At 64.4% G+C, this 23,391-nt stretch overlaps 2 protein-coding genes across 5 annotated transcripts in view; both read left to right on the top strand.

Annotated features, from left to right (window-relative positions):
- The first annotated feature begins 52 nt into the window (after window positions 1-52).
- Window positions 53-16,461, top strand: LOC140914015 (uncharacterized). 3 transcript variants are annotated; one of them, XM_073350844.2, is made up of 7 exons: window positions 53-6,079; window positions 6,271-6,409; window positions 8,721-8,884; window positions 10,775-11,007; window positions 11,396-11,493; window positions 12,274-12,478; window positions 16,391-16,461. In XM_073350844.2, exons 2-6 carry the CDS (start codon window positions 6,364-6,366, stop codon window positions 12,423-12,425), a joined length of 693 nt encoding a protein of 230 aa, XP_073206945.1. In that variant the 5' UTR covers window positions 53-6,079; window positions 6,271-6,363; the 3' UTR covers window positions 12,426-12,478; window positions 16,391-16,461. The 3 variants fall into 3 exon arrangements, with proteins under 3 accessions (XP_073206945.1, XP_073206946.1, XP_073206944.2); XM_073350845.2 differs by having other exon boundaries at window positions 6,271-8,884; XM_073350843.2 differs by lacking the exons at window positions 53-6,079; window positions 6,271-6,409; window positions 8,721-8,884 and having other exon boundaries at window positions 10,033-11,007.
- A 16-nt stretch (window positions 16,462-16,477) lies between these two features.
- The window catches only part of LOC140914013 (laminin subunit beta-2), a 43,815-nt gene continuing 36,901 nt past the window's right edge, over window positions 16,478-23,391 (top strand). For both annotated transcript variants that reach the window (XM_073350836.2, XM_073350837.2), the window contains exons 1-6: window positions 16,478-16,559; window positions 17,512-17,560; window positions 20,411-20,574; window positions 21,328-21,451; window positions 22,515-22,588; window positions 23,185-23,373. In XM_073350836.2, coding sequence (XP_073206937.2) covers window positions 17,530-17,560; window positions 20,411-20,574; window positions 21,328-21,451; window positions 22,515-22,588; window positions 23,185-23,373 — 582 coding nt within the window. In that variant the 5' untranslated portion in view covers window positions 16,478-16,559; window positions 17,512-17,529. The remainder of the gene's footprint in view (window positions 16,560-17,511; window positions 17,561-20,410; window positions 20,575-21,327; window positions 21,452-22,514; window positions 22,589-23,184; window positions 23,374-23,391) is intronic.

The raw sequence follows: 23,391 nt of genomic DNA on the forward strand, positions 1-23,391 counted from the left end.
CAAGGGGTAGGTGCCTCCTTCCCTCCTCACTGGGAGAGTCTGGCAGGTACGGGCTGGGAATATGCTAATCGCACTTGCAGTTGCATTGCTGGGTGTGATCTGAGGGCAGAGCCTTCACTGGTTACTGTTGGTTCTACGTTTTGCTGTTGGAAGCGGACTGCCAATTGCATGTGAACTATTGTAAAATTCCAGCTGTCAGTGCTGGAGGGGGTGTGACCATCGCCCTGCACAGAGAGACAGCCTTCGTCATCTCGCACTTGACGAGCAGGGCGTCTTGATCCAGAGACCATAAAAACTGAAAGGGACATTCTCCCCCCTTCTCCGGAGGAGAGTTGATCCAAAGTGCTGAGGCTGTTTGTGGGAGGTCCCCACCTCTCGCTCCTGGGAATGTGTCTCCTCTCCTCCAGGAGGCCCTGGGTTGTTAACACACAAGCACGCCAGAAGGTCGCACCTTTCTTGCATGCAGGGACAAGCTGGGCATCCAGTGAGGGAGCAGCATGTTAAGCCGTAGTGCATAGGCCGCAGCAGGGGGTGTCAGAGATGCTCCTCTGCCTGCCGCACCAACTGGACGCTGGGGCCTGATTTCCCTTTCCCTTGTGCCAGTGAAATCAGGCTTTTCCAGCTCCCCCAGCCTTCTGCCAGCTGATGCCTAGAGCACCTTCCGGGAGGTTGGGATGGGTTGGCTCTGGGGGCTCCCATGTGCTGCGTGTTACCGTGGATTCAGCCACCCCAGGCCATCGAGTGCAGTGTCCCACCTGGCGTAGCAGCTCAAACCGCTGGCTGGCTCCGCTGATCTGCTCTTCCACTTCGCATGGCGGCTCATAGCTGTTGCTTCCTTGGAAAGCCAGCACCTGGGAATTTGTGGAGCACCCTCCCAGCCCCACAGCAGTCACTCTGTCGTGAGTTGCTAGCTGCTAATGCCATTGCTGGCCAGGTGCTCACTCCACCGTAGTGCGTGCCCTTCAGTGGCTGCCCCGGGTTGGCTATAGGATGGAAATGTTTCCTTTTCACTCTTTGTTTTCACAGTCCTTGTGTTTCAATTTTGCAAAGTGTTCCCATTGCAGGAGTGGCACTGGGTGAGCAGGGGCTGTTTGATCACTTACCAGACCTGGCTCATCTTTCCCATTTCCCTCCCTTCCCTCTGCTCAGCTCCTTCCCCATTTTTCAAGCAGGCTGAGAAATAACCTGCCCTCCAGTGAATCTTCCCAGTCTTGAGTGGGCTCTGGGTTGCTGCCTTACCCAGTGCTTCATTCCTCCTTTTCTCTCCTCTCTAAAGACAGGTTTCAGAGGAGCAGCCGTGTTAGTCTGTATCCGCAAAAAGGAAAGGAGGACTTGTGGCACCTTAGAGATAACCCATTTATTTGAGCATAAGCTTTCGTGAGCTACAGCTCACTGTCCACTGAGTGCCTCCGTTGCAGTGAGCTGCAGCCCACGGAAGCTGATGCTCAGATAAATGGGTTGGTCGCTACGTTGCCACAAGGCCTCCTGTTCTCTGCTCTAAAGGCACTGAAGGGTTATTTCCTGTTTTAGCCTTAGATTCGCTCACCATGCAGATTAGGAACCTGCGGAGGTGAGTTCAGCTCCCATTGAAGCCAATGAGAAATGCACCTGCTTATACCCAGGGCTGAATCCAGGCCTAGGTCCTCTCTCTATAGGTGAGCAGCTGTCTGTTACCCCCTGCAGCACTCTGCTGCCTGCCTCCCCACATCACTCAGCTCCCGAAATCTTTGCCATGTCCCTGAGGCAGCTCATGCTTCTCTCCCCCACTGCGACTGCACACGTCAAACGGGGCTTGTTGCCTCCACACTCCTGGGCCTCCCCGCTCGTTGCTTCAGAGTTCCTACAGTGTGTGGAAAAGGGGGTCCGCCCAGGTTCCTGGGAGAGCTGGAGGTCGCTGTGGCTCTCCGCTTGGTTCGTGTGCCACTAGTCGGTTGTGTGTGTCAGCGATAGGCACTGAAATACGTTCTTCCTGCCCAGAATCCAGCAGGGCAGGTGTCTGAGCTTTCGAGGGTCTTCGTGGGCAGAGATGGCAGTGCAGTGGAGCATTCAGGGGCTTGGTCCAGTGCAGGCGGGGAGTGCAGATAGCCCACTCGCCAACCCCTTCCCTTCATTGTTTCAAGAGGGGGTGCAGACAGAATGCAGCTCCATGCCACGGGTTGTTACTGTGATAGCCCCTGGAGACCTGTCTGCACGGAGCCCCCTTGTGAGGGTGCTGCCCAGACAGTGCTGGACTTGAGGGTATGGGCTCTTCCTTCCCACCACCGCCCAGGAGAGGAGGCATGGCCTTTTACAGCTTTGTTGTGTGCCCTTAGGCCTGGGGATAATCCTTTCCTGCCCATAGGGGCTGGGTTGGCACAGAGGTGTAAGGGCCTGTAGGATCGTTCTTACTGATTGATTGGCATTTCGGGCAGACCCGAAATGTGTACGCAGCCAGGGAGCTGGGGTGGCCACAGGGTCATATCTGGAACCGAGCCAGTAAATGCAGAATGCGTTGCCCTGCAGAGCTCGGCAGAGGTTGTTTTCAGTCTGTTTTGTATAGGTCCTCCAAGTGCCTAGTCTGGCGGTACTGTTCCTGGGTACCGGCAAAGCCGCGTGCTCAGCACTGCTTGTTCTGTGTGGATTAATGCTACCAGTGTTCTCATGAGGGCTGCAGAGGGCTGTCCGTAACCACGTTCCGGGGGTCATTTCCTCTCTGACTTACCTGCCAGCCAGGAGTCAGAGTTCGTGTTTCACCCGCCTGACTTGGCTGCACCAGTCACAAGTGACCCAGGACAGGGGCCCCTGCGCTTCCTTCTTTGTGGTAGGTGTTAGCGAGGCCATCAGTTCTTGCAGGGAAAGCAGCTACCTGAGCATGTGTCTGCGCAGGTCAGTGAAGGGGGGGCGGGGGTCTGATTTGGTTGAAAATCTGCTGTTAATGAGCAGAAATTTTAAGGCAAAGGTGTGTTGTGACCAGGCTGCATCTTCCTGCCTCTAGTTCCAATGAGAGGAATTTCTCCTTTGCTCCCTCTCTGCAAACCATGTTGTATGGTGTCGCTGGCAGAGACCCGCTGTGTGCTCCACCCCAGAGGTGGCTGCAGGAGTGACCCTGGTATGTAATCTCTAGAGCACTTTGCTGTGCAAAACGAAGGGATGATTTTGTAACTATTTCAATTGTGTAGCCCACCCTGTAGCGTGCCGTGTCCTGACCCTGTTGGTGGCTGGAGGGGAGGCGTCCGTGGAGTGGTGGTTAGTGGCTGAGCACGAGCAGAGTGCATGTAAATGGCCGTTGTCTGAACACTTCTCAGAACAGGCCCTTGATGAAGGTGACGCTTCAGGCTGGATTGATCCGTCTTTGCCCTACATTCCAGGATGTACCAGCTCGGCTCCTGACACCCTGCTCAGTGCCTCGCTCTCCCTGGAGAGATCTCGCCTTGGTACAAATCCAGACTGTTACATGCATTTGTTTGGCTGGGTTTCTGGTTCTTCCTGGTGGGCTCGAGGGGGATGGTTGGCAAACACCTCTTCTGTTGGTCTGGTTTACCTCAGTGACAGCATTGGCTTTGTGGCACAGCTGCTGGGTGCCGTGCTGTGCCCAGAGCGAAGTAAATCGTGGCCCCGGGGAAATGAGCTTGTGTGCACCCCAGAGAAGGCAGAGGGGAAAGCAGCGTGGGCAGGAGTTACCGGTCAGTGTTAGCTGCCTGATGTAAACAGAGCTAAGCAGTGCTGTGGCGGGGCTCTTCCTCCCGAGCGTTCTCCAGCACTTCCTCCTGGGTGGCGGAGACTGCACCTTCAGTCACAAACAGTGCTCGAGAGGCGTCTCCCCGGCCCAGCCTGAGGGTGGGAATGGGCACTTGGGGAGACCCTGTGCATATTTATCTGAGGATAGAAGTAAGCAGCATTGTAGGCCCTTCGCTTCAGGGTGTGAGGGTCTGATCCAGCAGCTGTGCCAGCCCGGGGAGCTGCAAGTTTGAAATCTAGTCAGTGGGAGTCCTGTGCCAAGTGTGGTTTCCCATAACAGGCTCCTGCTTTAGTGTTTTCGCTCCCCAGTGGGTGTATGAAAACCCCCACGGACCGGGCCAGCTGCTGCCTGGACGCCGAGTGCAGGGCCATGCACACAGTCCATGCCTGGGGAAAGAGGAAAATGTTTTCTTCTCCCCTCTCTGTAGCACTGGGGGGCGGACTCTCCATTCACCAGCGCAAGCCTTATTTCCTGGAGAAGTGAGTGTGTTCATTGTGCAGGATTTAAAGTGATGCTGATGTCTGCGACCCCTGTGGTCTGGGGGAGATGCCTTCCAGCAGCTAGAGACTATGCCCTATGGCAGATTGTCCCCTACCCCACTGTTCCTCTTCCCTTTGGGTGCCGCCGTGTCTTTTGCTGAGCTGTGCTGGATGGGTCCGAGGGGCCGTGACTGCTGGTGAGGGAGAGGAGCACGGTGCCGGCTTGGAGAAGGGGCTGAGTGCTGTGCCCCTAGGAGGTGCTCAGCCTTGCTGGGAGGGCAAAGCACCAACCTCTGGGTCTGTGTGTGTAACAGCAGCTTACAAAGCCGGCGCCCTGGCCCTGAGCTCTGCTGGGGCAGTGCCCGGTGCTGCCGAGGGGGAGGAGCTGGGATTAAGGGAAACCCAAGAAGCTGGCTGTGTGTGGCTGGCAGGCCTGTTTGGCTTCTGTACATGGCGTGTGCTTCTGGGGGATTGAGCTCAGCGAAGGCTGTGGAGCACCAGAGAGCTCTCAGATGCGTAGCCCTTTCCAGACAGTTTTCCCTTGAGTGGATCGGGCCTTGTGGGTTCTGGGCTGTGCCATGGAGGGGCGGCTGGGGGCATTGCTCACGTTTGGGTTCCGTCCTCCCTCGCTTTGCAGCGGCAAGGGGGCTGATGTGACTCTTGTCTCTGCAGCGCTCGTGGCCCAGAGCCCTGCCCGGGCGGTGCCGATCCTTCCGATCGACAACACGAGAAAGAGGAGCGCATCTCGTCCGAGCATGAGCATCCAAAGGAAGTTCCCCAAAGGCGGTAATTAGCCCTTGCCCTGAGGAGTCCCTCAAAGGCCTTATTATCCCCAAGCCTATCCCTCTTGTGGTGTCTTAATGATCCCGTTCAGTTCCTGTAGCAGCGCACAGGTCTCCACGGAGGGCGTCTGGGGCCTTCCCGGGGCAAAGCCGGGTGCGCAGTGCTGCAGTGACAGAGAAGGCGCCGTACAGCCACAGCCTTGCTCCGAACCACCTCTCCCGACCCCAGGGGCACAGACGGGAATACAGAGCACTGGGAAATACGCCTCCTGCCACAGCTCGCAAGGGATGCCAGTTGGCACCTGGAGTTTACCAAGCGGTGCAGTTAGTGTCATGTCTGGAGAGACACTGGCATCCCCTCTGCCTGTAGTGTCCTGCTGCAGCATTTCCGATGGGCGCTATTCACAGAGCCGTGGGATAGCGGGACACAGGGAGACTCTGTTGCCTGTGAGCTGGGAACTGTTCTTCATTGCCCAGCAGCCTTGGGAGAGAACTGGTCTCCTTCCGTTGCTGCAGCGTGACTAGCCTGCTTCTGCTTAGACTGGAGCCACCAGCTTTGCCATGGATCTTCTCTTTGTGTGTGAATTCAACAGCCCTGTACCAGCAGAGTGCTAGTCCCCAGAGCGAGCGGGCCTTTTCCTGCCAGCGGGTCTTGTCCCGGGCCTGCCGCCCCTGCTGTCAGCTTGGGAGCGGGATCGCCTGCAGGAGGGACCCCAAGTGCTGCTTATGTTGTGAATCTGAAACAACTGGCCCCCTTGTGCCGGGAGTGAACTTTCTACCCTTTGGTGTGTGTGTGGAGTGTTTCTGCCGCGCGGTCAGTGGTTTGCTGGGCTCGCTGTGTATCTTCGGAAGGCTGTTCAGTGAAGGGCAGTGGTCGTGTTGTCCCACTCTTACGAGGCAACTGGCCAGAACCAAACTGTCTCTTTTTCTTAAATGAAGTGAACTTTTTGTTATGAAATACGAGCAGGCGATCTGGCCCTGCCGTCCTTCAGTAAAATGGTGCTTCAGAACCCAGCCAGCTGCGTCCGGCTCCTCTTTGGGCCCTTCCTTGCCCTTGGCCAGGCTGCTGCTGTTGGTGGTAATGACTAACACATTGTCAGGTGAACGGGGCAGAGCCTCGGGTGTGATTGGCTGCTGCACGGGGCTTGATTCTCTAACACTCAGCATTACGAGCCCTGCTCCCCTTGGCACCCTGTAGCAGCGTCAGCCAGTCCAACACCATGCACCCAAACAAACGCAGCATCTTGTCCTGGCGTCATCAACAGCTCATTAACTTTTCTCTCTCTTGCAGCGCCCATGAAGGCCCGAGGTGCCTGGCCGGGCAGGCCCAGGTGTCCAGGATGTACTGTCCGGGAATTACTCTGCAAGGGAAGTGTTCATAGTGATGTGTTACAATGTCACTGTCCTGCCAGGAAACCAGGAGTGGCCAGGTGCAGGAGCCAGGGAAGGACGCTAGGGCTTCCACTATTCCCCCTTCCTGACAGTTAGGACGCTGCTCCCCAGGGCAGGAGCTGGGAGGGGCTGTGCCATACGGGGCTTGTCTGTATGCCTTCCTCCATCTGTTCAGCTTCCTGCACTGGGCGCCGGCTCTGCCTCTGCCATCACGGCCCACCTCTAAAAGGGGTTGGGGGAGGTGCTGCCCCTTGGCTTCCCTGGGAGCAGCGGGGTTGGAACTCTCGAGCCATGGTCCCGGGTGGCTCTGTGCTGTGGCTGAGGAAGGCAGCAGTCCCACCCCTGCACAGTACCTTGCCTTTGGCAGCACTGAATTTCATCTGCCATTCTCTTGCCTGGCCACCTAGCAGAAGGGGGCCCAGCTCCTGACTGGTGCAGAGGACTGAATTTTCGAAGATGGAGGCCCTGGCTGGTGTTAGGGTGACCAGACAGCAAGCGTGAAAAATCGGGTTGGGAGGGGGGTATTAGGAGTCTATATAAGAAAAAGATCCAAAAATCGGGACTGTCCCTATAAAATCGGGACATCTGGTCACCCTAGCTGGTGTAGACATGCCCGTTCCCGAGCCTGTACATTTGTTGGATAGTACATGCAAAGCCAGGAACCAGCTGCATGTGAACAGCGAGGTGATGGGTATTTGGGGGGGTTCCCCGGTTGCATGTGCAGTCCTGGCTGTGCTTTCACCTGCCCCTCGTCCTGCTCCTGGGCCTTTGCTCGGAGCGAAACTGCCCTGTTCCTCTGCTCGTTCCCCAGGAGAACTGCAGGGTGGATGCAGGATTGTCAGACTCCGAGGTAAAAGCCAGGGGCAATCCAGCCCTACTCGTGGCCCTTGGTGGACCTGGGAGTCCAGGTGTGCTTTCCCTGAGCTGGGATGGGAGCTGTTACCATGAAGTCCTCCAAGGACCTCAAAATGGGGGCAGTCTGGGGTTTCTGGACCTGCAGCATTTGGGTTTCTGCATGAGAAGCCCCATTATGTCCTGGTGCATCTCCCTTCCCTTGTCCTGCTGGACTCCTGGGCCCTTCCCCCTCTGCTCTTTCCTTCTCCAGACTCAAGCCCTTTGGTCCTGATCTGCTGCAGCACTGGCCTGGGGAATGGAGTAGGGTCCTCCTGAGCCCTCTCTGCAGGCTGCAATAGCAGCAGCTGCTGATAAAACAGCCAGGTGTGGCCTTGGATTTACACTCCCACCAGAAAGGGAAAGAAACCACCGCTCCCCTCCCGCATTCCCAGGATCACTTTTCCCCAGGCCAGCTGCCCATCACTGCTCTGCAGCCGCCCTTACCCCTGGGTCACACACGCAACCCAGCTGCACTGGTGTCAGCAAACGGAGCAGGGTGGGAAAGGGTCCCACCACAGAGGAAGAAATAAGGCAGCTCTCCCTAGAGACTTGCGGGCGAGGACTGCAGAGCATTTCCCTGAGCTCTGGATGAAACGTAGGAAGAAGGGTTATCCCTGTGCACATAAACTGCTCTGTGTCCCCCAGCCCCCAGGGAATGGAAAGCAGAGAGCAGCTCCCCTGGTTGTATCTAGCTCTTCCCAATCCCTGGGTCTTGTGTCCGTGGGGATGGGCCGGGTGCCATGTTTCAGTGTAAACACTGTTACTCTTCTGCTAGCTGGTGCCAGCAGCCGCAAAAGCCAGGTTCAGTGTGCAGGGGTTCCTCTTAGCAACACACACCAGCAAGCCTCTGCCCCGTACGGTGGGTTCCACCGTCCCCAGGCAGCTTGGGGAGACCCCACCCTCTCTCGCATGCACTGAGCCTGTGGAGAACCAGAGAAGTTTTATTAAAAGGGAACAAACCCAGCATCAATTTGGCAAACTGCAACAGCTCAAAAGCACGTGGCCAGAAGTAACATCCGCCCCCACACTGAGTGCCTTGGGCTGTGTCCTCTGCCTCAGTTTCCCACCTGGCAGTGTGACAGTCCAGCAGACGAAAGTCCCTTTAACGTGGCAAGCCACTGCCCCCCACTCACAGTTGGTGGTGCAAAGTCAGCCAAGGCCCAGGATTCAGGGGTGCGTCACAGCAGGTCACCTCCCACCCCTAACCGGGGGACGAGCAATGCCACACGCTCTCACTGCCTCCAGCCCTGCGGTTTCACCACGGAGCCCAGGCCTTAGCCATTTCACTGGGGAGTGGGGACCCTGCGTTCATCTTTCATAGCAACGCTGTCCCCTCTGCAGCTCTCCAGCTCAGCCCCCGAACCTCTCAATGGAGTCTGACCAGCTCAGCCTTTAAACAGAGGGCGGGAGGGTCAATGAGCAACTAGGACTTGCTAAGCAGCATCATGTCACCAGGTGGGAGCCCCCCCCGACCCCTTTGGCCTGGGCTGCTGTTCCGGGGGCCTCACGAAAGGCCACTCAGACCCTGCTTCCAGCTGTCGGTGTCTGCACACGCTGATCCGGGAGCCGGGGCCTTCCCCTTCAGCACGCTTTGCTGGTGGACTGCCGAGGAGTCTCAAGTAGGTCCTGGCTTGTGGCATAGCTGCCCCCCCTTGGCAGGGGGTCTGTTTCAGGCTCTTCTAAGGTACCCTGGTGGGCTGGGGGGGGGGCTCCAGTCAGCGTGGCTCCAGATCACTGGTGACCCCCCTGGAGAGCTTCCCCAGACAGGGGGCCCGTGCTGGGCAGTGCCCGGCCTGCTGGGGCCCCATCCTGGCAGGCCTGGTAGCAATGCTGGCAATCATCCCTGCCTGTTGCGGTGCTGGGCAGCCCGGATTCCCGGGAGCCCTGGCCTGGCCTGGTGGGGCTGGGGCGCTGGCCGCCGGGGGAGCTGGGCCCAGCCGGACCTGCGGCCGGTCAGCATAGAAAAGGAGCAAGGCACCCGCTGGCTGGCAGAGCTGCCAGGGCAGGGGCAGAAGGTGGAACTTGTTCCCGGGTGTATGTGGCTGAAATGAAGCCAAAGGCTGAGCACAGAGGCCTGCCTGGCTCTGGGGTGTCCCGCGTCCCCCCGTCCTGGGCTGGGGACGGGCTGGCAGCCCAGAACCAGCCCTCCCGCCCACGGCGGTCCCGGCTCCAGACAGCCACAGGGAGCCAACAGGGGTCAGCGTGAGCCTGGGCTATGGCTCTGCAGCCCCATTTCTCTGCCCCCCCCCACCGTGTCCCCCCAGCAAGCCCTGGCCGTACGGGGCTCTGAGGAGCCGGCTGGTGGGGGCCTGGCCGCAGCCCAGGGTCAGCAAGAGGGGCTGGACCCACAGTGTGTCCTTACTACCTCCCCGCCATGTGGGGTCAGCCCAGCCCCCCTTCCCTCCCTGACCCCAACGCTCCTGGCCAGTGCCCTGCCCACCCCCTGGTGCCCACCAGCCCCCTGCCCCGCAGGCTCTGCTGCCCGGTCATCCGGGCGGGAGGAGATGGTGGTGCCATGGCAACCCTTGCACAACAGGCCGGCACCGCGGGGCCTGCAGGTGAGATGCGCCCAGTGACTGCGAGCCAGGGCCCGGGGGCCACCAGGACCTCGCCATGGGGGGGGGCTGGCTCTCCCCACTCCCCAGCAGAGCCTGGGTCCCTGTGTGATGAGGTGCAGCTCAGAATCCAGGGGAGAAGGGGGGCTGAGTGCTGGGGTGAGGCGGGGGGCAGGGAGCCATGACTGTGATGGGGATGGGGTGGGGCCCAGTGAAGGGGGGGAACCATGGCAAAGGGTTTAGCTCCCCATCAGGGGGTCTCCTCTGCTCCTCGCCCCTCCCCCTCTGTTCTAGTGGAGTCCCAGTGGCGGGATGTGACGAAGTGGGACTGTTCTTAATGTTTCCTCTGAATAGTGTGGGGGTGCCTCAGTTTCCCCTAGGCAGTTCTTAAGTATCTAGGTGGTGGGATGGGGGTGTATTATCGTTGCAGAGCCCTAGAGGGCAGGTGTGTGCAGGGGTCTGGACACAGAGAATGGCCAACACCCTGTTTCCTGGCAACTGATGGCCTGGGCCCATCCCCCCTGCAAGGTGAGAGCTGAAGGGTTGGAGAACAAAGGAATCCGGTGCCCTCCTGGCCCAGGAAAGGGACAAAGCCCAGAGGAGGAGGAGGGGCTGGAGGGAGTTTCAGTTTGGGGCTGGCCGGGACATGGAGTGAAGGGCAGACGGGGTTGTCTGGCTCACTGCCCCCCAAAATGGACCCAGCTGAGGGGTCCTGTTCTCTGCACCTACAAGCTCTGTGTTAGACCATGTTCCTGTCGTCTAATAAACCCCTGTTTTACTGGCTGGCTGAGAGTCACGTCTGTCTGTGGAGTTGGGGTGCAGGACCCTCTGGCTTCCCCAGGAGCCCCGCATGAGCGGACTCGCTGGGGGAAGCGCACGGAGGGGCAGAGGATGCTGAATGCTCCGAGGTCAGACCCAGGAAGGGGAAAGCCAGGTGAGCTGTGTGTCCTGCAGACAGGCTGCTCAGAGAGAGGAGACTTCCCCAGAGTCCTGCCTGGCTTCGTGGGGAGCAGTTCCAGAGCATCGCCCAGGGACTCCGTGACATGGGGGCACCAGGTGTCCGGCCCCATGGAGGCAGCACCCAGCAGCCAAGCCCCCTGCAAGGGGAGCAAGAGCCAGAGGCTGCAGGGGATCGAGGAGGAGCCCCTGGCCAGCCCCCCGCTGGACTATCGGCAGTACCTGTACAGGTGAGCGAAGGAGGGGAGCCCCTCCCCAGGGGAGCCCTGCAGGCATTGGCAGAGTGGGCTGGGCTCGCCCCATGGAACAACCAGCCCAGTGCGGCCCCAGAGGAGATGCCAGGCGCCCTGGCAGGGCCGGCACCATGGCTGCTTGGGCACTCGTGGGCACCAGCCGGGCAGGGATGTGGTGGGCTGGAGCCTGAGTGGGGTGGGCCAGATCCTGGGTGGATTCCGGGTGGGTTAGGTCCTGAATAGGGTGGGCCATGGCAAACTGGGTGGATCCTGGGCCTGGGCGGGGGGTGGCACATACCCATCCTGGGTGGGGGCAGGCAGGACGAAGGGGGTGGGCCAGGCAAGGTGCTGGGCTGCGTGCTGTGACCTGCTTCCTTCCCCGCAGCCTTCTGGGCCCTGAAAGAGCCGAATACTTCCTGAGCCCGCCAGCCCTGGAGAGGTGCAGGAGCCCTGGGGAGCAGGGCCTGCTGGAGGCAGTGGGAGGTAAGGTGCCCAGCCCCAGCCCCCTGGCCCCAGGAGCCAGCACTTACGGCCTTGGCTGCAGATCCTGAGCCCCGTGGCCTGGGCTGGCTGCACAGGCTGATCTGCTCACGCCACTGCCTTGGGGCCTGTCCATTTCCCAGCCTCACGGGCCTGTCCCGGGCCCTGCCCATTGGCCAGGTTGGCTCCAGCCATTGGGCCATGGCTGGCTGGATAAATAGTAGCAGCCCTGCGGCCCCCAGCCAAGGGTGAGCGCGGGCCCTGGGCTTGGGGCTCGCCAGGGCTGGGCACCAGGCCCTGCCTGGGACACTTGGCCTGGACGTGCCCCTTCCCCCAGGGGCCAGTGCTGAGGAGCTCTGGCAATTCCTGCACGAGGAGCCAGGCGGCAGAGGCCGGGACAGGGCGGGCGCTCTCCGAGCAGGTGAGGGGGCTCCTGGGCTGGGGCACAGATTGTCCCTGCGCATGGGATTGCCATGGGTGAGAGCTGGCTTTGCCCCGATTCCTACCCCACAAAGGTGGTCCCCCCTCTGGCGGGTCTGTGAGAGCCACTCTGTCCCTGGCAGGGCACCAAGGCTGTATGGGCTGGGGACCCCCATGCCCCTCCTGCCATATAAGGGGACCCCCTCGCCCCCCCCCACTACATAAGGGCCCCCCACGCCCCTCCCTCACCTTGTTACATGAAGGCACCCCCTGCCCCCTCCCCCACCATGCGAGCTCTCCCGCACCGTGTGTGGGTGCCATACTCTGTCTCTCCCCACTCCCCCATGGCACTGCCCCCTGCAGGTGCCCGGGCTGGGAGGCGCCGCTCTCACGCCCAGGATGCAGCGGGTGGCCCGGTGGAGTCGGCAGCTGCACGTGATGCACCGGCTGGGGGAGCTGCACCGGGATGCAACCAGCCTGCTGCTGGCCAGGGAGCCGCTCACCGACCTCAATGACAGCCAGGGGGTCCAGGGGCCGGCCCGTTATCTGCACCGGGCTCTCCAGGGAGGTGTGTGGCTGGGGGTGGTGGAATGAGGGCAGTGGGCTCTCGGCCGTGGGCGCATGCCCAGCGTCGTTGGCACGTGGGCAGGGCCGGCTTGCTGGTGCAGAGCTTAGCATTTACTCTCGGGCAATACATCCCATCTGATGTACACAAACCTGCCGCCCCTGGCTGCGGGTACTGTGCCCCTCCCGACTCGCCAGCTGGGCCTGGCCCCCTGTCAGGGACGCCCCCCTGGCTGCGGGTACTGTGCCCCTCCCGACTCGCCGGCTGGGCCTGGCCACCTGTCAGGGACGCCCCCCTGGCTGTGGGTACTGTGCCCCTCCCGACTCGCCGGCTGGGCCTGGCCACCTGTCAGGGACGCCCCCCTGGCTGCGGGTACTGTGCCCCTCCCGACTCGCCAGCTGGGCCTGGCCCCCTGTCAGGGACGCCCCCCTGGCTGTGGGTACTGTGCCCCTCCTGACTTGCCGGCTGGGCCTGGCCCCCTGTCAGGGACACCCCCCTGGCTGTGGGTACTGTGCCCCTCCTGACTCGCCGGCTGGGCCTGGCCCCCTGTCAGGGACACCCCCCTGGCTGGGGTACCAGGCCCCTCCCGACTCGCCGGCTAGGCCCGGTGATGGCGTCGGCTTGCTGGTGTTCTCCATAGGGAGCTGTGGCTCCTTGCCAATCTCAGGGCGTCTGCACGTGGCTGGCAGCTCAGAGCTGGGCACAGGGTCACTGTGCCCCGTTGGGAAGGGAATACTTGCGACGGCCTTGCTGCGCGTCTGCCGGCGGCTGCCGGGAGCACTCCCTTGGAGAGCCGGGCCATGCCCAGCGGGGGCCGGCCCGACACCGAGGGAGGGGCTCGCTGCAGGACCAAAGGCAGCACCATTCATGGTGCCAGAGAGCGGGTAGGGGCTGGGGGCTGCCTGCAGGCAGCCAAAGTGGGGTGTGCCGGGCCCGAGCCTTGGGCGGCGGTGCCCACCCCCTGCGCTGCGTGACTCCCGGGGCCATCTCACGCCAAACGCCAGGCGGCTCCAGGCCGGAGCCAGGCAGCTCGGCACTGACTGGCACCAACAGTCGCGTGTCAGGCTGGCCGACGGGCGGCTCCAAGCAGGAGACGTGGTCCAAGTGTTGTACGTGGGGACAGCCCTGGGGGCCCTGCGCAGGCAGAGCCGGGCACTCATTGGCACGCAGCACGGCCCCAGCCCCAGGGCCTGCCTGCCGCCCGAGCTTCCCCGCCCGCTGCAGCCGCAGCCTGAGGTCCCCGTCCCTCCCCATGGCTGCAGGGCCAGCTGGGGCCGGGCCAGGCCTGGGCAGGGCAGGGTTGGGCAGGCCGGGGCAGGCGCTCCTGCAGGCACCAGGCCTCATGCCCTCCCATGCTGCCCTTCCCTCGCAGCGAGGAGCAGGGCTGGCAGCTCAGGGTGCGGGGCTCACTCCCCCGGCCCAGCTCCAGCTTGGCCTCTCCCCTGTGTGCAGGGCTGGGAGAGCCGCTGTACCTGGCCTCCCGCTCACCTTGGCTGAGCCGCTGGGCCCGCCCCACCTGGCACCGGTGGTGGGAGGAGGAGCCTGGGGGAGGGAAGCTTTGCAGGAACAAACAGCCCAGCCCTGAGCAGAGCTGAGCTCGTAGGCGGCGGGTGGCAGGCCACGGCTGGGGGTCCCGGACGGGCGTGTGCCCACCTGGCCAAGCGCCGCCCCCTCCAGGGACACCGAGCAGCTGCGGCCGTACAGGTACCAGCCCTGGCTCTGCATACTGCCTTCGCGCCCTTCCCTGGCCTGGCGGCACCAGCCCAGCCCCCTGCCTGGCTCGCTCTCGCTGCGTGGGCAGAGCCGTGGTGCCCTGCAGTGGGCGGGGCGGGCTCCTGCAGCAGCACCCGTGTTCGGGGTGGGAAGGGCTGATCGTCTCCCTGGGGCAGGGCTGGCCACTCTCACCCACTGGAGACCCTCTGAGTGGGGCGTGAACCCTGTGTCCTGCCATGTCCCAGGCGGGCAGTCTCCATGGGTTAGTCGGGCCTGGCCCCGGCCAGTGCCAACAATAGTGTGCTGTGTGACACAGCTGCCCCACTCCCGCCCAGAGGTGGCAGCTTTGCGGTGAGGGGGGAAGTGGCGTTTGGCCTGGAGGCCGGGCAGTGCTGCGGGGGTGGGAGGCCTGGAGGTGCACAGAGCTCGCTGGAAGGGCAGAGAGCTGTGGGCATGGTGCCCTGTGCACTGGCAGACGATAGCCAGGGAAGGGTGATGGCCCCTGCCCAGGGCTGCTGTGACAGGCCTGTGGGTGTGTCCCCTGCCATGTGGTGTCCCGCCCTGGCCAGCGCAGACGTGGGGGGAGCTCTGGGAGCTCTGCTCACAGGTGGGGTGGAACAGAGCCATTGGGGCTCACAGCCTTTCTGGGGTGGGCCTGGGACCCTGGGCTGCTATTCCCTGGGGGGCGACCGTGCCCCTGGGGCGGCGCTGCCGGGCCTGGGGCCCCGGCTGGAGGCTCAGCACATGCCCTGGTGCGCAGGCCACGTGGTGCCTGGCCTGGGCCAGCGTCCATGGGGCTGACCCACGTCCAGGAGGAAGTTCAACAGCTGGGTGCGGGGCAGGGGCAAACCTCTCAGGCACGGGGGTTAGGCCTCTCTGCCCTGGCCAGCGCCCTGCAGCAGGAGGGACCAGCCATGTGGGGGGAGCTCTGGGGGCGACAAGAGGGTCCCTGAGCCAGGCTTTGGGCCGGGGGAGGCCGCTCCCGCGCGGGGGCAGAGCTGACGCTGGGACAAGGGATGGGTCTGGCTAGCTGGAGTCCTGCAGGCTGCCGGGCTGGGCCCCATCTCTGAGCCCCACAGAGGTCCCTGAGGCTGCCCACCAGGCCATGCCGCGGGGCAGGGGACAGGGCCCTAAAGCAGCAGGGAGCCCGAGTTGTGGTGGGGTCCCTGTGTGGTGCCCTCTAAGGCAGCCCCTCCTGGGAGTCAAACTCAGGCTGTCCCCTCCTGCAAAGCCCGCCCCTTGCCACCAGGACCTGGGCTTACCTGGGTCCTTGCCGGCCCCTGGGGCTGAGCTGCTCTCCAGAGATCTCCCAGTCCCCTGGGCTCAGAGATCTCCCAGTCCCCTGGGCTCAGTGGCCTGCCATGCCAAGGGAGCTGGGGATGTGTGGCGCGTGGATGCCCCCGGGAATGGAGCTGGCTCCCTCCCTGCCCAGCCTCCCTGGGCGCGGGGGACATTGGCTGTTTGCAGCCTGCCCTCTCCCCGGCCTGGCCCAGCGGCTGCGGGGAGGCTGGTGGCAGCAGCCGTGGGACGCGCAGCCCTGCTGCTCTCCCGGGAGAGCCTGGGGCAAGACACAACATGCACATTCCTGCCTGGCTGGGGCCAGCACCCTGGGAACGCGGGCGCCAGGCCTGCTGGGCGCAGGGCTCGGTCTGCTCCTGTCTTCCTGGCCGTGGCGCGGCTTCAGCCGGCTCTGCTCCCATGCTCTGTGGCTTGAGGCCAGCGGGGGGCAAGGAGCGGGCCCTCTCCCCCCCAGCGCGGCAGGAAGCGGCACTAGGTGGCCATTTGTCACAGCCCCTTTGCCCAGAGTGGCGGGGGGAGCCAGACCTGGCCCCTCAGCTGGTCTCTGCGGAAAGCTCGGGTGCCTCCCCGCCCAAGCGCGCCCTGTGCCCCAGGAGGTGGCGAGACGGGAGCAGCTCCCTCGGGTCACGCCCAGCGGGGCGACCGGTTTGACTCTAACTCTAGCCCCTGGTGAGCCGGGAGTCTGGCCCCGGCCGGCTCAGGCCCAGAGGCCCCGGCGAGCCCCGGCTGGCCTGCGTGCACTGCCGAGCAGAAAGAATCGGCTGTGACATTCCCGTAGCCTGGAGACCGTTAGTCCCTTTCACAGCCCCAGCCCCGATTTGAATAAGAATCGCTCTGTCCCGGCCTCCCTGCCCTGGGAGAGGAGCTGGGTTAGTTTTACCCATCGCTCCCCTTGTTTGCCAGGTTGTTTTTGTGCTCCGAGTTCTCACGCTGCCCGCCCAGGGCTCGGGGACTCGCAGGAGCAGGAGGGGCGCTCTCGGGGGCCGCCTCCGCCCCAGCCGGCCGCCAGCTCCCCCTCCCCCAGCCCATAGTGGTGAGTGGCTGCCAGGGCCGCGGGCTGCACCGCTCAAACGTGAGTACCGGGGCGGCTCTGGGGTGAGCGGGAGGGGGCTGCCCGCGGAGCCTGCTGCCCTAAGGTGCCCGGCCCAGGCAGCGACATTAATGCTCAAGCTGCCTGGATTTCTCCTGCAGCCCCAGAGCCCTGTGCCCAGCGGGGGGTAAGTTGGCAGGAGGGTGCCCAGGGGCAGCAAGAGGGTCCAGGAGCCAGGGCCGAGGTGGAGCAGGCTGAGGGGAATGGGCTTGCCCAGTACCCCCCAGCCAGTCGGGGCAGTGCCAGGAAGAGAACCCAGGTGTCCTGAATCCCTGTCTCGATGCTCCGAGCTGGGCTGGCTGCTCTGCATCTCGACCCCAGGTTAGCATGGTTGCGTCCCACATGGCGCTGGCGGGGGGACACTGCCCACTGGGGCAGTTTGCCCTCACGAGAGCTGGCCCTGCCCCAGGGCACTAGCAGACAGCCTTGCCCTGGACCACATGCATCAGTTCTGAGACATGGGACCCCTCAGCCATGGGCAGCTCCAGCCTGCCCCCCGATCCCGCAACTCCCCAGAGCCGGAGGGGGGCAGCAGGGTAAAGCCAGGCAAGGTGAGGGGGGGGACCACACGTGCTGTCCTGGGGGTAGCTGAGCAGTGCCTGACTTCTGGGGCAGTCAGCCCCATGGGTGCCCTGGGTCTGCTGACCAAGGCCCAGCCCCGGCATCGGGCATTAGCAGTGCCAGGGAGCCCTGGCACCTCTCACCTGCAGGACTGGCAGGAAGGAGTCATGAGCCATGCCCTGAAACCTTCTGCATAGGGAAGAGGAAGCCCTGTCCCACCCCGCTTCCCATCGCCCCCAGTCTCTTTCCCCTCCCCCCCAACCCCTCTCCCCTTTGCACCCTGGGCCCACGGCTCACTGCAGATCTGACCTCCACCCCACGGTCCCCTCGCCCAGCCCAGTCTGACGTAACTCTCTCGCCTTGCTCTCCCCAGGCCGGACCATCGGTGCCCATGGAGCTGCTGGTCGCTCTCCTGCTGCTGGGTAAGTCCCCGCACACATTCGGCCCTGGGCATATTCTCCCCTCCCAGGGCAAGTGGGCTGCACTGTACTCAGATCCCAGGGGGTGCACACACATATTCCTGGGGCGCCCGGCGCGGGTGGGTCGGGGGCAGGGTGTCCCGAGGGCGGGCGCCCGGCGCGGGAGGGTCGGCGACAGGGTGCCCCGAGGGCGGGCGCCCGGCGCGGGAGGGTCGGGGACAGGGTGCCCTGGAGTGCCCGAGTGCTCTGGGCCTGTGCAGCGAGTGTGGGGGACGCGCTCCCCGGGACAGTCCGAGCCCTTGGCAGCATCCCCCGGGTAGAGCTCAGCCCAGCTGCGCCCGCTCCGTCCCGTGGCAAAGGGCCCCTGAGGCTGAGCCGTAAATCCCCAGACGTCCTGGCTCCGCTGAGCCCTGGGAGCGGAATTAGGGCAGCACCGGAGCACGGCTCACAGCTCCCGGGACAGGCACGGCCAGGGCTGCCCCGAGCCACCCTCCCCCAGCCCTGCGTCTGCTTCCTCTCCCCGGTGCAGAGCGCTGGGCAGGGTGGGGGCCACTGGCGGGCAGACGTGGCTGCTGGTTTGAGACGGATCAGAGGGCAATGCAAAGGGGCCTGGACGGACACCCTGCCCCCCCTCACTGACTCCTCCCCCTGCCCCCCAACTCTCTGCCCCGGTGGTGGGGACTCCCCGGGTCAAGCCCAGGTGCGGAATGTGTGGAGTGTGTCCCTGGCCCCTCCCTGGGCACGGCCCCTCCCTGGGCACAGCCTCACTGGTTAATCATTGGCAGGGGCTGGGCAGAGTCGGGGAGGGCCAGGCTGGGGGGGCAGAGTTGGGGGGAGACAGAGTCGGGGCAGAGCAGTCCCAGGGGGGGCAGAGTCAGGAAGGACCAGGCTGGGGGGGGGCAGAGTTGGGGCAGAGCAGTCCCGGGGTAGAGCAGGCTGGAGGGGCAGAGTCAGGGCAGAGCAGTCCCCGGGGAGGGGGGGCAGGGTCGGGAAGGACCAGGCTGGGGGGGCAGAGTTGGGGCAGAGCAGGCTGGGGGGACAGAGTCAGGGCAGAGCAGTCCCGGGGCGGGGCAGAGTCAGGAAGGACTGGGCTGGGGGGGCAGAGCAGTCCTGGGGGGGGGCAGGGTCAGGAAGGACTGGGCTGGGGGGGCAGAGTTGGGGCAGAGCAGTCCCGGGGTGGGGGGCAGAGTCAGGAAGGACCAGGCTGGCGGGGGCAGAGTCGGGGCAGAGCAGTCCTGGGGGGGGGGGGGCAGGGTCGGGAAGGACAAGGCTGGGGGGACAGAGTTGAGACAAAGCAGTCCGGGGGGGGGGGCAGGGTCAGGAAGGACCAAGCTGGCGGGGGCAGAGTCGGGGCAGAGCAGTCCTGGGGGGGGGGGGGGGGGGCAGGGTCGGGAAGGACCAGGCTGGGGGGGCAGAGTTGGGGCAGAGCAGTCCCGGGGCGGGGCAGAGTCAGGAAGGACTGGGCTGGCGGGGGCAGAGTCGGGGCAGAGCAGTCCTGGGGGGGCGAAGGGTAGGGAAGGACCAGGCTTGGGGGGGCAGAGTCACGTGGGCCAGACAAAGGCCCTTGCTCCCCCAGTCACGGGGCTGCCGCGCGGGGGCTTTCCGGGTCGCGGTGTTTCCGTGCCGGGTCAGCGGGTCTGAGACCCAGTGCCGGGCGCGGGGGAGACCCCGGGTGGGCGGGGAGGGGTGTGCCTGGGGGTCCCGTGCAGGGGAAGGGGCATATGTGGGGGAGAGGTACCCACAGGGGGTGCGAGGGGCAGTGGTGGTGAGGGGCTGGAGGGGTCCAGCTGACGGGCTCCCTGGCAGCAGATGTTGAGGGGTTCCTGTCATGGTGGGAAATGGAAAAGTCACAGATCCCCCCCGGCCCGCCTCAGCCCGCACTGGCTCCGCGCTGCCCCCTCCCTGCCCCAAGGCCCTCACTGGATCTGCCCCCGCCCTGGGGCCTTCGGTGGATCTTCCCCGACCCTGGAGCCCTTGCTGACTCCGCTCCCTCCTGCCCCGGGGCCCTCACTGGTGGGTCCCTGGCCAGGTGTCACGGCGTCCCCGGGCGATGCTCTGGAACTGCTCCCCATGAAGCCAGGCAGGACTCTGGGGCAGTCTCCTCTCTGGGAGCAGCCTGTCTGCAGGACACACAGCTCCCCCGGCTTCCACCTTCCTGGGTCTGACCTCGGAGCATTCAGCCTCCTCTGCCCCTCCCTGCGCTTCCCACAGCGAGTCCATTCAAGCGGGGCTCCTGGGGAAGCCAGGGGGTCCTGCCCCCCCAACTCCGCAGTCAGACGGGACTCTCAGCCAGCCAGTAAAACCAAGGTTATTAGACGACAGGAACATGGTCTAACACAGAGCTTGTAGGTGCAGAGAACCGGACCCCTCAGCTGGGTCCATTCTGGGGGGCAGTGAGCCAGACAACCCCGTCTGCCCTTCACTCCATGTCCCAGCCAGCCGCAAACTGAAACTCTCCAGCCCCTCCTCCCCTGGGCTTTGTCCCTTTCCTGGGCCAGGAGGTCACCGGATTCCTTTGTTCTCCAACCCTTCAGCTCTCACCTTGCAGGGGGGAAGGGCCCAGGCCATCAGTGTCCAGGAAACAGGGTGTCGGCCATTCTCTGTGTCCAGACCCCTGCACACACCTGCCCTCTAGGGCTCTGCAGTGATCATACACCCTTACCCCACCCCCTAGATACTTAGGAACTGCATAGGGGAAACTGAGGCACCCCCCCACACTATTCAGAGGAAACATTAAGAACAGTCCCACTTCGTCACACCAGGTTTCCTCTTGGGGCCAGCGCAGCAGAGTCCCTGGGTGCCAGGACGCCACATGCCCCCTCTCAGCCGGGCCCTCCCTTTGCCTCTCTCCAGTCCAGGTGCCCGGTGCGGCGAGCCAGGAAGAGCCAGGCTGCTCCGTGGGGAGTTGCCACCCGGCCACTGGGAACCTGCTTGTGGGGCGGGCCCAGAACCTGAGCGCCACGTCCACCTGTGGACTGCAGGGGCCCCAGGAGTACTGCATCGTCAGCCACCTGCAGGTACCCGGCCAGCCCCCAAAGGCTGCTCGGTGCAGAGCCCCCAGCCCGCCGGGTGCTGTGTGGCTCCCGGCCCAACACGCTCTCTGCGTGCGGTGTGAACAGCTGCCCCCGCCACCCCCCCATGCGGCCACGCGCTCCCCGTCAGCACTGCCTGGGCACACAGGGGGAGGCCCCTCTGCCCACAGCCCCCACTGGCTGGAGCCAGGCCCCTCCCATCCAGGGCAACCAGGGGAGCCTGGCCCTAAGCCCTGCGCTCTCACCGGCACCCGCCGGCCGGTCCTCAGGACTCTGGTGAGCCTGGCCAAGGGAGACGCGGGACTCAGTCCCCTGTGCCCAGCCCCAAACACTCAGCCCCAGCCGGGCTGGCAGAGCCTGCGGGCAAGCCAAGGTCAGCACGTGTGTGTGAGAGTCCGTCTGTCCGCCTGGATCTGTGTGTGTGTGAGAGTCCGTCTGTCCGGCTCTGCACGTGCGTGTGAGTCCGTCTGTCCGCCTGGATCCGTGTGTGTGTGAGAGTCCGTCTGTCCGCCTGGATTGGTGATTGTGTCCGTCCATCCGTCTGTGCACGTGGGTACTGTGCATGTCTGGATGGGTATGTCCGGGGGTGAGTCTATCTGTCTGTCCCAGGGCTGAAGAGACTGGGTCTGTCGCAGGTGGGGAGCAGAGGCAGCTCCAGTGCCCCGGTCTGTCCGTCTGTCCCTGCTGGGGGGGCTGCTGGGGGGCAGGGACACCACTGGGACACTCTCTGTGCTGCAGGACTCGGAGAAATGCTTCTCCTGCGACTCCCGGTCCCCGTCTCTGCGCACCAGCCACCGCATCCAGAACGTGGTGTACCTCGGCGGCCAGGACGGCCACACGACCTGGTGGCAGTCGGAGAATGGTGAGGGGCCCCCTGCGGTCGGGTGGAGCCCAGACTAGTGGGGAGGGGAAGGGAGGGGTCATGGCCCCCCCCTTGGCCTGCGCTGCCCCGGACCGCAGGAGTCACAGGGGACCCTCAGGGCAGCCTGGGCTGCAGGCCCGGGCCCGGGGACTGTTCCTCGGGAAACCCCAGCGCCAGGACCTCCAGGCTGGGTGAGCGGCGCCCGCAGCCACCGCACCTGCCTCTGCTGGGCCCACGGCTGGAGAAGTGAGGGCGGCAAAGGGGCTGGTGCCGGCAGCTGGTGGAGCATTGGGGGTGACCCCGTCCTGTCCCGCCTCCCCGGGGGGGCTGGTGCATGGGGGTGACCCAGTCCCATCTCCCCGGGGGGGCTGGTGCATGGGGGTGACCCAGTCCCATCTCCCCGGGGGGGCTGGTGCATGGGGGTGACCCCATCCTTTCCCGTCTCCCTGGAGTGGTGGTGCAGGGGGATGTGTCACGGCCTGAGGGGGAGTCAGGGCCCGGCACCCCCACTTCCTGCCATTCACCGTGACTCTCGGCTGGCCAGTAGAAGAGCAGGTTTATTAGAGACGACAGGAACACAGTCCAGACCAGAGCTTGTGGGCACAAACAGGACCCCTTAGTCAGGCCCTTCTGGGGGATAGAGAGATTAGACCCCAGCCATAGGGCTCCCTCCTCTTCCCCAGCCAACTCACCAAAACTGAACCCCCTCCAGCCGACTCCCCCAGCCTCCCCCCGGCTCCTCCTCCAGCCTTTGTCCAGCTACCCAGGCAGAAGGTATCACCTGGCCCCGGCCCCCTGTCCCAGCTCAGGTTACAGGCTCAGGTATCCTCCCTCAAGGGAAGTCTCCCCTTCCCAATGAAACTCCCTGGCAACATCCCCAGGTCAAATCTGCCCCACTCCCTGCTGCATCACCTGTCCCGTCTCCCCGGGAGGGGCTGGTGCCTGGGGGCGACCCCGTCCCGTCCCATCTTCCCAGGGGGGCTGGTGCCTGGGGTCGACCCCGTCCTGTCCCATCTTCCCAGGGGGGCTGGTGCCTGGGGGTGATCCTGTCCCATCTCCGCAGGCGTGGAGCACGTAAGCATCCGCCTGGATCTCGAGGCCAAGTTCCACTTCACCCATCTCATTATGAAATTTAAGGTAACTGGGCCCAGGGCTGGGGGTGGGGACAGCAGGGCCAACCCTGCCCAGGAGCAGCCATCCCACTGGTCCCAGGCCTGGCTCTGCAGGGCTGGGCAGCTATGCTGGGGGACACCCAGCTCCCCTCCCCCACGACACCCCGCCCCGGGGCATGCTGGGGGACACCCAGCTCCCCTCCCCCACGACACCCTGCCCCGGGGCATGCTGGGGGCACATGCAGATCCCCTCCCCCAAGACACCCCGCCCAGGGGCATGCTGGGGGCGCACCCAGCTCCCCTCCCCCACGACACCCCGCCCCGGGGCATGCTGGGGGGCACCCAGCTCCCCTCCCCCACGACACCCCGCCCCGGGGCATGCTGGGGGGCACCCAGCTCCCCTCCCCCACGACACCCCGCCCAGGGGCATGCTGGGGGACACCCAGCTCCCCTCCCCCACGACACCCCGCCCAGGGGCATGCTGGGGGACACCCAGCTCCCCTCCCCCACGACACCCTGCCCCGGGGCATGCTGGGGGCGCACCCAGCTCCCCTCCCCCACGACACCCTGCCCCGGGGCATGCTGGGGGCGCACCCATCTCCCCCATGTCTCTCCCCACAGACCTTCCGCCCGGCGGCCATGCTGATCGAGCGCTCGGCGGATTTCGGCCGCACCTGGAAGGTTTATCGCTACTTCGCCTACAACTGCTCCCAGCTGTTCCCGGCCGTGGCTGTGCAGGCTTCGGGCCGTGTGGACGAGGTGTTGTGTGAGCAGCGCTACTCCGAGATTGAGCCCTCCAGCCACGGCGAGGTGGGGAAGCTGGGGCAG

The sequence above is a fragment of the Lepidochelys kempii genome, chromosome 7 (genome assembly GCF_965140285.1).
Source record: "Lepidochelys kempii isolate rLepKem1 chromosome 7, rLepKem1.hap1, whole genome shotgun sequence".
In the NCBI taxonomy this organism is placed as follows: Eukaryota; Metazoa; Chordata; order Testudines; family Cheloniidae; genus Lepidochelys; species Lepidochelys kempii.

What these genes read in the sequence shown, in the direction of transcription:
- LOC140914015 (XM_073350843.2), top strand. Translation starts at nt 10,322, where the DNA reads ATGGCCTGGGCCCATCCCCCCTGCAAGGTGAGAGCTGAAGGGTTGGAG. An exon ending in TATCGGCAGTACCTGTACAG is followed by an intron (nt 11,008 to 11,395) that starts GTGAGCGAAGGA and finishes CCTTCCCCGCAG; the next exon opens with CCTTCTGGGCCCTGAAAGAG. An exon ending in CCTGCTGGAGGCAGTGGGAG is followed by an intron (nt 11,494 to 12,273) that starts GTAAGGTGCCCA and finishes TGCCCCCTGCAG; the next exon opens with GTGCCCGGGCTGGGAGGCGC.